Source organism: Dipodomys merriami, unplaced genomic scaffold (genome assembly GCF_024711535.1).
Source record: "Dipodomys merriami isolate MVZ:Mamm:240054 unplaced genomic scaffold, mDipMer1.0.p SCAF_9, whole genome shotgun sequence".
NCBI lineage: Eukaryota > Metazoa > Chordata > Mammalia > Rodentia > Heteromyidae > Dipodomys > Dipodomys merriami.
Genome location: NW_027206512.1, coordinates 51,946,049 through 51,958,445, shown reverse-complemented (window position 1 = coordinate 51,958,445; position 12,397 = coordinate 51,946,049). Strand labels below are relative to the sequence as shown.

The window sequence follows — 12,397 nt, the reverse complement described above, 5'->3', positions numbered from 1 at the left end:
GGATAAAAGGATCTAGCCTGCCTATGCACCTACTGGCTGACACGGCAGGATTTTAAACCAGGCCCGACATGCCACTGGTGTCACCAAAGGCCCAGATGATAGGTTGAACCAGCATAGATTATGTGTACTGTGCGGTAACACACTGGTTCTGTACACTGAGCCGGGCAAATCAGCAGTGACCTGTATATGATCTGAACATTTGGGGAGGGATCTTAAGGACCTGATCTTACCATGAAATGATATGGATGATAGATGGATTTGCATCCCTTGTCTGAATCAGCCCAGGTGAGACAGACAGGACTTAGACAAACGCAAGAGAGACAGTGTTGTACTTCTAGAGTAGAATGGTCTCCATTTAGTAACAGCTTTGGGTCTTCCAGGAAGGACTCTAAACAGCAAAATGTGGTGTTCCCACTTAGCAGGATGAAGCACAGTGCTCTTCCCTCTGCTCCCAGAGTAGAAGCTTTGCAACTGTCAGCTGCTCCTTTAAGTTCTGTCTTCCCATCCACAGACTATGGCTCCTTGGCCAGAGTTGGAAAATGCCCAGCCAAACCCCAATAAATACATCGAAGGGGGTTCAAATCCGCAGTCAGCCTCTGCAGCCAAGGACATCATCAAAAGTAAGTCCGATGCACCCCCCTCTTCCTCCCAACAGGGACTGGGTCTCCCTGGGTCTGAGGCCTGAGACCTAGGTCTGCTTACTCAGCCGGCCTCGTTGCTTCTTTTGGGCAGATGGCAGTGAGACTCCAGTACCCAAGATTGAACTTTTGCCTTCCTACTCCACGGCGACCCTGGTGGAGGAGACCACTGACGTGGACCCCTGGGATATGCCAGAGCTCCAAGACACTGGGATCAAGTGGTCAGGTAAGCTGGAGCCAGTGGGGGCCATATCCCTCATCTCCTGTGTGTCACTCTTTGAGACTCTCAAAGCATTTGACAATTGAGACATTTTGTTGTTATTTGATTCAACCAATGTGCCAGACCCTGGAGTATTGACCAAGTCACTATTGTAGTAACAAGACCTCCCCTCCCCTCTCCTTCCTACTCCTCCCTCCCTCCCTCCCTCCCTCTTCATCCATCTTCCTTTTCTTCCCTTCCCTTCCCTTCCTTCCCTTTCCTTTCTTTTTCTCTTTCTCTCTTTCCTCTTTGTTGGTCAGTACTGGGGCTTGAATTCAGGGCTTGAGTGCTATCCTTGAGCTTTTTTGCTCAAGGCTGGCATTCTACCACTTGAGCCACAGCTCCACTTCTGGCTTCATGTTGGTTGGAGATACAGCTCATGGACTTTCCTGCCTGGGCTGGCTTTGAACCATGATTTTTCAGGTCTCAGCCTTCTGAAGCAGAGAAAGTTCAGCAAGACTAGTTGGCATGTGAGAAAATGCCCCTCTCTTTCCCAGGCATTGGCTAGAAGCACCCCAGCCTGCAAACCAGAAATCTAGCAAGCAGGAGGTAGTGGGGGGTGGTCAGTGGGAGGAGGAGGAGGAGGCAAGAATCAGTTTGAAGGGAAGCAGAGAAAACAACAGCCAAGGATGCATGGAGACCAACAGTATGGCTCCACCAAGGGTGCCTGTGATCACTATAGTCTCCTTCTAGAAAGTGCTTTGTAGCCATTAGTACTGACCCTGTACTTAGAGATGGTAAGTGCTCTAAACTGCTCCCCTATCCCCTCCCCTACCACAACACTGTGGTTCAACTGAGCGTGGAATCTGGTCTGCTGTTTGTGTCCTGGAGCCCAGAGCATTTCTTCTTTAGAAATGGGCAGGGTGGGAGTGGAGATTCAATAAAGCAACTTAAGCTGCAGCAGTGGACACAGCCCATCCAGGCTCTTTAGACCCATAAACACTGAGTGGCCCTGGCAGGGGAGGGGAGGGAGGGGAAGGAGGGGACCAACCAGGAGCTCACTGCTAGTCTAATCAGATTTGCACCCACTAAAACCCCTTTCCTGACTCTTCTCTGCAGAGAGGGACACCAGAGGGAAGATTCTCTGTATCTTGCAAGGAATTGGGAAATTCATTCTGCTCCTGGGCTTTCTCTACTTGTTTGTGTGCTCCCTGGATGTCCTCAGCAGTGCTTTCCAGTTGGTTGGAGGTAAGGACTCAAGGCTCTGGGGCTGCGGCCAAGGGGTTGTGGATGTCATAAGCAGATTGTGTTCAGCTGGTCCCATCTTACAAGCCCTCTTAAGCCACAGAATGTTTTCAAGTGTTTGTAGAGGATCGTAGGATTAGAATCCATCTTGCAGAGTCTACACCCTCCAAGAGGACACAGGTCTATAAATATAGACACCCAAGTGTCTAAGGTAGGCCACAAGCCAGGTCTGGAACCCATTCTAAGCTATCAACCTCTTGCCTTTGTTCACATGATCCAGGAAACTAGTTTAACCCTCTATTCTCTGAAGAGTCCCTGCTGTTTCATCTTCTCTGCCTGAAGATGATGAGAGAAGAAAGAATATTGTCATAGGGCTGGGAAGGTGGCTCAGTGGTAGAGCTCTTGCCTTGCATGCCTGAGGCCCTGGGTTCGATTCCCCAGCACCACATAAGCAAAAAGAAAAAAAAGCCGGAAGTGGCGCTGTGGCTCAAGTGGTAGAGCGCTGGCCTTGAGCTGAACAGCTGAGGGGCAGCGCCCAGGCCCCAGAGTTCAGGCCCCACGACCGGATCCAAAACAAAACAAAAAAAACAAGAATATTGTCATAGGCCAAAGCTAGAACCAAAGCCAGCCTGGAGCTAGGAGTGCATAGAGAAGAATAGGATCTGCTCAGGAGGCAAAATCAGTCTTTTGGTGCATGGAGAAAATTGCAGAGGCAGAAGGCTTGGGATATCACGAATTGAGGCCAGGTCTGTGATCAGAGGCCAGCCAAGGGCTTGCTGGTTAGATAGGGAAAGAAGGGGAGCTGAAGGGTGAAGATATAAAAGGAACCAGGAGGCCCACATGGACAGTCTCTGCTCATCAAGGCAGTGGAGGGAAGACAGAAGCAGGGCTAGTCGCTGGGCTCCTTCCCCACAACCAGCTGGCTTTGGAAAGTGGTCTGGACCCCTTGTCCACCTCACTCCCCGGCCTCAACATGGGCCATTGATTTGTCTTTCAGGAAAGATGGCTGGGCAGTTCTTTAGCAACAACTCCATCATGTCCAACCCCGTGGCAGGACTGGTGATTGGGGTGCTGGTGACAGTCATGGTACAGAGCTCCAGCACCTCTTCGTCCATCATTGTCAGCATGGTGTCCTCCTCATGTGAGTCTGGGTCCCCCGGGAATTGTTCCAAGTACCTCTGTCTTCCTTGAAAGCCTGAAACCTTCTCTGGACCTATCAGGCCAGACTTCCTTGGTCTGCCCATCTGGTCCATCTGGGAAACAATCCATTGTTGGTTCCATGTGGATGGCTGGGTCTGAAAAGAATCCTGATGTTTTATGACCCTGATGAATTCTTTAGATCAATAGTGCCCTGCCCAGCCCAGCAGCCACAAGCCACAAAGTGGCTGCTTTATTTCACTGATCTGTAATTGATTAAAGTTACAAATATAAATTTAGTTCCTCCATTGCCCTATCTGCATGTGCCACAGAACAACACCAATACAGATCACTTCCATTGATTTAGAGCACTTCCTTGGAACTTTACCTATCAGGGCTTTCAGTGGAAGATGTCTAATCACATCAACACATGGGTGTTGGGTGAGCTGGTAGTTGTTCAAACTCCTAGCTGCTTGATATTTGGGTTGGTTAGGTCAAAATCTTGTGGAGCCACAAGTCCCCTTCTGGCTTTTTGCTGGTAATTGGTTATGAGAATATCATGGGCTTTTCTGCATCTTCACGATCTCAGCCTCCTGAGTAGCTAGGATTACAGGCTTGAGCCAAGCATGTTACTCTTGTATGTCAAAACTGCAGCAATCCAGAGATTTTTTTTGTTAGCCATTTCCTGCCAGGAATTGGTCTCATAAATGTGCAAGTGTTTGATGTCTAGCAGGTGGATGACGCATGTTAATATGAGCCTTGATGCTACGTACATCTGACCTGCGTCCCCAAACACTGGCTGGCTCTAGGTCTCCTGTAAGCTGGCCTTACATCCCCTAACAGGGAGCAGGGAGGAATAAAGGCATTGGGGTCAGTCCGTAGGAGGAGCCTTGGGGGACTTGTATAGGTACCTCCAAACTGAGAGGACACGTTCAGATTTCTATGTTGAGCCAATGTAACCTCTAAGGAGGCTCAGAGCAGCTGCTTCAGAGGACTGTAGGGTGGGTGAACTCAGGCGGAGACAGGCTCCCTTCTTAAACTTGTCACTGGCTCTTCTCTACCGCCTCAGTGCTGACCGTGCGGGCCGCCATCCCCATCATCATGGGAGCCAACATTGGGACATCCATCACCAACACCATTGTGGCGCTCATGCAGGCAGGAGACCGGAGTGAGTTCAGAAGGTAGGACATTCAGAACCAACAGCTCCTTGGCAACTGAGAGATCTTGGGGGGCGGGGGTCAGCCTGCCCCAGTGGCCATCTTGGTTTAGGGCTCCTAAACTAGAGCTTCTGTGGAAACCTCAGGGAGTCCAGCAGGGATGGACTCCAAGCTGAGAGCTCTGATTCCCAGTCTGCAGAGGTAGGATAATAACAGTATCTATCACCATTGTGTTATCTTAAGGATTAAACCCAGGCAGGCAGGTGGGTATTTAGCAAAATGCCTGGCACCTGGTCCACCTCACGCAAGGCAAGTTCCAGCTAGACTCTAGCTGCTGGGTGGTATGAGTTGATGTCTCAATGAATCATAAATAATTATAACTTCCTAAAACATTTATTTTTGGCCAAGAGCAACAGTGCCACTTTTTCTTTGTTTTTCATTTGCCTGCCAATGAAAGAACAAATAGAGAGTTTTGTGGCCATAGAAGACCTCAAAATAGAGCAGGTGGAATATATAGCCAGGTGGTGTGAATACTTCTTAAAAAAAAAAAAGAGAAAAGTTAATGTAAAAATGAAGCGGAACTCCTGGGTTCTCTTCTAATCCTTGGGAGAGTTTCTTGAAGTGTCCCCCAGTGTGTCAATGTGATGTGATGGTGTGGTTTGGCGAAGACAGACGTCAGCTGTCTGCTGGTGAATTTGTAGTTAGCAGACAGCATCAGCCATTCATTTGGTCCCTGATGAAATGTCCCGATGGCCACAACAGTACACATTAAACAGGGCGTTCTCTTCATTTGATTCTCATGAAGCCACGTAGGCTTTCCTACACCCCAATTTACCCATGTTGAAACTCAAGGAGACAAAGTGACCTCATCATTGAGGGCTTGCAGATAGGCATTTGCATTCCAGATTTGGGGTTCTCATAACTCTTAGATGGATTGCCTTCTTTGCCTCAGGAAAGCCTGGGGGACATAGCCATGGAGAACTGCAGTTTGTTTAGCTCATCCTATGTGGATGTTTCAGTGTTTCCCATATCTTTCCTGTAGGGCTTTGGATTATTATTCCTTATATTTCTAGAATAATGATGACTGCATCATACGGGTATGTGTTGCTTAGGAAACGACTAGGAAGTAAAGAATAGTTCTATGGCAGCTTTGCATGAGTGTCTCAGGAAGAATAACAATAAATTTTTTTACTTTTCTTTTTATTGAAAAGGGGATGAGTGGGGGGGTTGTTTACAGTATTTTTAAGAAACACCAGCTAATAGTGAAATTTGCACTCTCAATGTATTTCTTTTTCTAGCGAAATTAAGTGTTTTCAGTATCTCTCTCTGGCCCCCAAACCATTTGGTTTTAAGGGGTTTCTGCTATGTCCACATCTATGATATATCTGTATATCAGGGGAAGAACCTAGAGCCGGATTTTTTTACCTGGCGACGGGACAGGGTTGAGCAGCTCTGAATACCCTCAGATATGGCACCAAACAGCAACTTTTTTTTTCATTTTTGGGGGTGCTAGGGCTCAAACCCAGAATTCCATGATTGCTCATAAAGTGTGCTACCTACTAGTGAGAAAATCTGCGGTTCTGAGGGGTTTATTGTCACAGACTTTACTACTAGAACTGACTTTGAACCTCAATCCTCAAGATCTCAGCCTTCTAGGCTAGCTTTGAACCATGATCCTTAGATCCTGAATAGCTAGGATAACAGGCATGAGCCACCAGTGCCGGGTTTATTTTTTTAATAGTTAAGAATTCCCTGGTGTAGAGGAATTTGACTATTTAGAGCCTACTATTTATTACCTGATCTCCTCCTCTCCAATGGCAGGTAGCACTCAGAGTATACACAATTGAAAGTAACCTTGTCATAATTCTTCAGGGAGTAGCTGGAGGGGGAGGAGCATTCCAGCCTCAACCTGCTGAGTGTGCTCACAGGGCCCATGCCGGCCCCCCCCCACCCCCTGCCCCTGACTGCACACCTGTGTACATGTAGATCAGTGATGCTCACCTGTGCACTGGCTGATCTAGCTGTTGGTGTTTCCCTCTCCCAGGGCCTTTGCAGGGGCCACTGTCCACGACTTCTTCAACTGGCTGTCTGTGTTGGTGCTTCTGCCCTTAGAGGCCATCACCCACTACCTGGAGCTCCTAACCAACCTGGTGGTGGAGTCCTTCAACTTCAAGAATGGAGAGGATGCCCCCGCCCTTCTGAAAGTCATCACAGACCCCTTCACAAAGCTCATCATCCAGGTAGCCATTGACCAGGATGACTGTCCGCCTGCCCTGTGCCATCTCCACTGACTCTGGAGAGATGAGCGTCTGAATTGCTGTGGGGTAGCCTCTGACAAAGGCCAAGGGAGGCAGAAGTTTAGGGACACTTGGTAGTATTCTCTGCCTTGGCTTCCATATGTGGCTTTTCAGCTTGGGGCGAGGTATGATGAGTCCATGCTTGACGAGACACTTGAGACCACTTTTTCTGGGCTCACTGATTGTCTTATCTAATACCTAGCAAAGGGGAGTGATTATTGCCCTTTCAGCCAGGAGCCATCTCTTGGCCATATCAAAATGAAAGCCATTAGAAATGTTGCCCTGGAGAGAAAGAGAGAGAGAAAGAGACAGAAGGGATCTGAGCTTTCAATATTACCTTCCAGTTTTCTCTGTCACTCAGCCAGTGAGGTCCATACCAGTGTCCTTGTCATAAAACCCTTCATCTCTTGAGCCTCTCTGCTAATATCTGGGGCCTACACTGAAGGGACTGAGGGAAGGGGTGGGGGGCACATTTGACTTGTGAGTCCCAAGGCGAATCGAGCTCAGGCTCCTCTCAGAGGTCTCTCCTAGCCACCCCCTTCCACTTCCGTCCTAAACCAGTTTTGAGGCCATGCATGCTGACTTTCTACCCATTGTCTTCCCCAGCTGGATAAAAATGTCATCCACCAAATTGCAATGAATGATGCTTCAGCCCAAAACAAGAGTCTGATCAAGATTTGGTGTAAAACGTTGACCAATGTGGTAAGCTTTTCAGAAATGTTACTGGGCTGGTGAATCTTTAGTTTTTTGGTTTTTTTTGTTTTTTGTTTTTGGTCTGGTCATGGGCCTGAACTCTGGGCCTGGGTGCTGTCCTTCAGCTCAAGGCTAGCGCTCTACCACTTAAGAAGCCACAGCGCCACTCCCGGCTTTTTTTTTTTCTTCTGGTTATGTGGTGCTGAGGAATTGAACCCAGGGCCAGGGCCTCATGCATGCAAGTCAAGAGCTCTATCACTGAGCCACCTTCCCAGCCCCTGGGCTGGTGAATCTTGGCAACCAAGTTCTTACAGAAATATGGTAGAGGGCTTGGGCAGTGGAACCAGCAGCCATCTTTGCCTTATCCTAGGCCACAGAGGCAACTGACTTGTCCTTCTGTTCCTGTTGCCTGGAGAAGGTTTATTTATCCTTGTCTGTCTCTCTGCTCTGGTTTTGCAAGGGTTTTTGCACTGTTATAGGTGCTGGGACCAGGAAGAATCTCTTACTTTCCATACTCTTCTAGAATATTCTTTCTTCTCTTTGCCATACAGTAGAGTTTTGGCTTTTCCTTGATTCCAGGGTGTACATATGTTCATGTTTCTTTTCCTTATGTGCCCCAAGCTGGAAACACACACACACACACACACACACACACACACACACACACACACACACACACACACACACACACACACACACACACACACACACACACACACACACACACACGACACCAGCTGGTCCTAGTTGGTCCAAGAACTTTCCCAATGAAGACGAAGACTCCAGATGTGAAAGAGACTCAATGAGAAAGTCTCATTGTGTGCCCAGGGCTTTTCCTTCTCCCCTCATTGCTGACCTTTCTCTACCAGAAGTGGGTGTCACGGACATTTCTCATGTTTGTTGTTTAGACGGAGATGAATGTCACTGTCCCTTCACCAGTCAACTGCACTTCGGCTTCCCTCTGTTGGACAGATGGCATCCACACCTGGACCATCAAGAATGTGACTCAAAAGGAGAACATTGCCAAATGTGAGTGGCACTCAGCCAGCTGGTCTCCAGGACAGGAGAGAGGGGTGTAAGATAGGCATGGCTTATACGTATGTGTGGGTATTCACTGAGAGCCCTGTATATAGCAGGCCCCATGCAAGGCACTGAATGAGGCCAAGAGTCTGTGGCGTTCTCCACTGCAAAGGAGTGTGGGAACGGCCGTAGGTCTAGATACTAAAAAAAAAGACCCTGATTTAAGCCAGGAAGAATCTTTAGCTGGGACATCCCCCACCACCTAGTTAGACTCTCTGTGTCTCTAGGCCAGCACATCTTCGTGAATTTCAACCTCCCTGATCTTGCTGTGGGCATCATCCTGCTCTCCATCTCCCTGCTGGTCCTCTGCGGCTGCCTGATCATGATCGTCAAGCTCCTGGGCTCTGTGCTCAAAGGGCAGGTGGCTGTGGTCATCAAGAAGACCCTCAACACTGGTAGGTGCACTTCCCACCTGTGCTGCGCAACCCAGAGCGGCTTCTTTGGGCCTCCTTTTGAATGGCCTCTGAGCCATAGCGTTTCTTTCTTGGATCTGATAAGCTGGGGGAATGTCCAGGGGTGCTGAGTGGGCTGTAGGAGGAGGCATCAGCTTCCATTGCAGGATGGCAAAGCGCCGAGAAAAGAAAGCCAGATCAACTCTAGACAGCCAGGGGTTGGGCTATGTCCCTTGTAGGTTTTTTCTATGTATATGACTGGACTTCTTCTCAGGAGTTGTTTGGATTCCTGAATAATATGAAATTTCCTCTTTTTTTTTTTTTCCTCTTCTATCATCCAGATTTCCCCTTTCCCTTCGCATGGGTGACTGGCTACCTGGCCATCCTCGTGGGAGCTGGCATGACCTTCATTGTGCAGAGCAGCTCCGTGTTCACGTCTGCTCTGACTCCACTGATCGGTGAGCTCCTCCTGGCTTCTCTCTCCCACCACCACTGCTGTGTCCCGACATCCCTCATGCCAGTGGCGCATGCTCACCTGCCTGTGTTTTTTCTCCTCAGGTATTGGGGTGATAACCATCGAGCGGGCTTATCCACTCACGCTGGGCTCCAACATCGGCACCACCACCACTGCCATCCTGGCTGCCTTAGCCAGCCCAGGCAACACACTGAAGAGTTCACTCCAGGTCAGGACCTGTGACACAGGGCTGGGGTTCTGTGGGTAGGGTAGATACAAGCCCATCCGATGGCTTTCCATGTTATGTCCAAAAGATGGGACTAAGAGAAGCCACAGGGAGATAGAACAGAAGCTCAGGGTGTAAATCTTCAAAGACTCTCCCCTTGACTAATTGGAGATAAGAGTGTCACAGACTTCCCTGCCTGAGCTGGCTTTGAACCGTGATCATCAGATTCTAGTAGGTAGGATTACTAGTGTGAGCCATTGGTGCCTGGCCATTTTTAAGAAGAAAAAAAGCCATGAGATTTATTTTAATAATGCATTTGATACAACCCCTTATCACCTTGACATGTAATTAATATAAAAGTTGGCAATCAGTGTTGTATTCAACAATCTTGTGGCTAGAAGCTAATATATATGACAAAGCTGGTCCACACCTGGTGACTGGTGATGCCCATGGAAAGTAGACAAGTACAGGATGACCTGGGTTGAGTCCTACTTCATGGTCTCCCTTACCTTAGGGGGCATGGGGGACTAGATCTCTTGTTCATCCCTTACGAGTGTCCGTCACTCAGTATCTCCCCTAAAGTGCTTGCTACAGTGGCCCTGACACAGGGACTATGGCCCCCGGGGCTGCTTCTCCTCTGTGGTGGCCTGCTATTGGGAGCCTAGAAAAAAAGTGAACAAACAACAACAACAAAGAATGAAATAGCGCTAAAACTCCAACCTCCTGTGTTTCAGATCGCCCTGTGCCACTTTTTCTTCAACATCTCCGGCATCTTGCTGTGGTACCCGATCCCATTCACCCGCCTGCCCATCCGCCTGGCCAAGGGCCTGGGTAACATCTCTGCCAAGTACCGCTGGTTTGCCATCTTCTACTTGATCTTCTTCTTCTTCCTGACCCCGCTGGCGGTGTTCGGCCTGTCCCTGGCCGGCTGGCCGGTGCTGGTGGGTGTGGGGGTGCCCATCGTCCTGCTGATCCTGCTGGTGGTCTGCCTCCGCATGCTGCAGTCTCGCTGCCCGCGCATCCTGCCGCTCAGGCTCCGGGACTGGAACTTCCTGCCCGACTGGATGCACTCGCTGAAGCCCTGGGACCGCTACATCTCCCTGGCCACCACCTGCTTCCAGAGGCGCTGCTGCTGCTGCTGCCGCGTGTGCTGCCGTGTGTGCTGCATGGTGTGCGGCTGTAACAAGTGCTGCCGCTGCAGCAAGTGCTGTGAGGACCTGGAGGAGGGGCCCGAGGACCAGGCGGTCCCCGTCAAGGCTCCCGAAGCCTTTGACAACTTAGCCATGAGCAGAGAGGTCCTGGATGAGGACAAGGCCCAAGTAGAAACGCTGGACATGAAAACCATTGCCATCAGCACCGCCTTCTAGGCCGGCTGAGGGGTGAGGAAGCAGGGGTGACATCCACTTTCATTGTCTTTCCCCTGACCCAGCACGACAGCCTGTATGTAGGTCAGCCTCATCCCAACCGCTCGCTCCCTTGCTTTTTCTCTCCCAGAAGGTGTAGGGAGAATTAGAACACAAACCCAGCCAGACTGATGACCAAGTCCAATCCCCTAGATCTGTTGTTAAACTTCCAGCATCTTCCTTAGAAGGGAAAGGCCCAAACCAAGGGATTAAGGAAGGTTCTCCAAGGGCCTCTGTAAGAGTTGGTGTATATATATGTACAAAGCTCTCTTTCCTTGTGATAAAGCCCAGGTAGCGCTTTAATCAGATGGCCTGACCCCAGAGCAGGGAAAACTGGATGTTGAGAGACTGGACAAGGTGTGGGGCTTCCCACCTGATTTCCAGCGCTCCCCACCCCAGTCCCACACAGGGTTTACTCACCTGGCATTTCTTTCTGGAATGGGAGCCACACCTGGGCTGTTTGGCACCCCTGTTGCCCTCCTTTGTGGGGTGGGGAGATAGCTCTCAAGGCATTCTCCAAGAAAGTTTTACACGCCCCAGGAGCAGGAGACCAGGGCTTAGCTGAGGGTGAAAAATGGTGTGAATGAAATGGGGTTCTGGCCACTGAACCATGATTGTGAAGCTCAGCAGGATGCACAGGTAGCTGTGGTTAAGGGGATGTGCTCCACGCCCCAGGTACTTTCTAGAACCCCCTGTTTTGTTTTCATTTTTTGTGTGTGCCAGTCCTGGAACTTGAACTCAGAACCTGGGCACTGTTCCTGAGCTTTTGTGCTCTACCACTTGAGCTACAGCTCCATTTCTATTTCTCTGGTGATTCCTTGGAAATAGGAGTTTCATGGACTTTCCTTGCCAGGGCTGGCTTTGAACCTAGATCCTCCAATCTCAGCCTCCTGAGTTGGTAGGATGACAGGCGTGAACCACTGGTACCTGGCTTCAAAATCCCATTCACACAATTTCTCAGCCTCAACCATCGCCTGTCTCATCAAGCAGGTGAGCCTCAGCCTTACCCAGGAAGCGGGGAGGAGACAGCTAGACCCCAAAGATCCCATGCACCCCCCATTCAACATCACCATCTGAACAGGGTGGGGTGCTCAGCTGAGCCTTCTGACCCTACCCCTATGTAAATACCAATTCCCAAACACATCTGTTTCTACCCCATATTTATAGTCATGCAACTGTACAGCAGTTTTCATAAGTTATATAGTAAATAGTGTGATTTGTTTCCTAGTATCTCATTTGGAAATGAGGCAGGGCTCCTGTGTGAAAGAGCATCTCTGTATATTTGTAATGCTGCCTTTTAAATGTGACTCCTTAGCCATCTTGCCTTCTTCCCGTCTGTAAATATGTAAGTTAAAACCCAGGCATTGGCTGCAGCTTTCATTACACTCTGATTTTTAAAATGAGATCCTTGTATCAGTTTTGTATTTTTTTTTTTTACTGGTTGTGGGAAGGGAGAAATAAAAGAATCAAACCTGA

General features: G+C 49.2%; 1 protein-coding gene across 2 annotated transcripts in view; it reads left to right on the top strand.

Annotated features, from left to right (window-relative positions):
• Positions 1-12,397, top strand: part of Slc34a2 (solute carrier family 34 member 2) — a 25,775-nt gene extending 13,378 nt beyond the window's left edge. For both annotated transcript variants that reach the window (XM_070013108.1, XM_070013107.1), the window contains exons 2-13: positions 512-620; positions 733-864; positions 1,957-2,085; positions 3,080-3,223; positions 4,289-4,400; positions 6,421-6,616; positions 7,280-7,375; positions 8,275-8,395; positions 8,674-8,841; positions 9,180-9,296; positions 9,397-9,521; positions 10,253-12,397. In XM_070013108.1, coding sequence (XP_069869209.1) covers positions 512-620; positions 733-864; positions 1,957-2,085; positions 3,080-3,223; positions 4,289-4,400; positions 6,421-6,616; positions 7,280-7,375; positions 8,275-8,395; positions 8,674-8,841; positions 9,180-9,296; positions 9,397-9,521; positions 10,253-10,885 — 2,082 coding nt within the window. In that variant the 3' untranslated portion in view covers positions 10,886-12,397. The remainder of the gene's footprint in view (positions 1-511; positions 621-732; positions 865-1,956; positions 2,086-3,079; positions 3,224-4,288; positions 4,401-6,420; positions 6,617-7,279; positions 7,376-8,274; positions 8,396-8,673; positions 8,842-9,179; positions 9,297-9,396; positions 9,522-10,252) is intronic.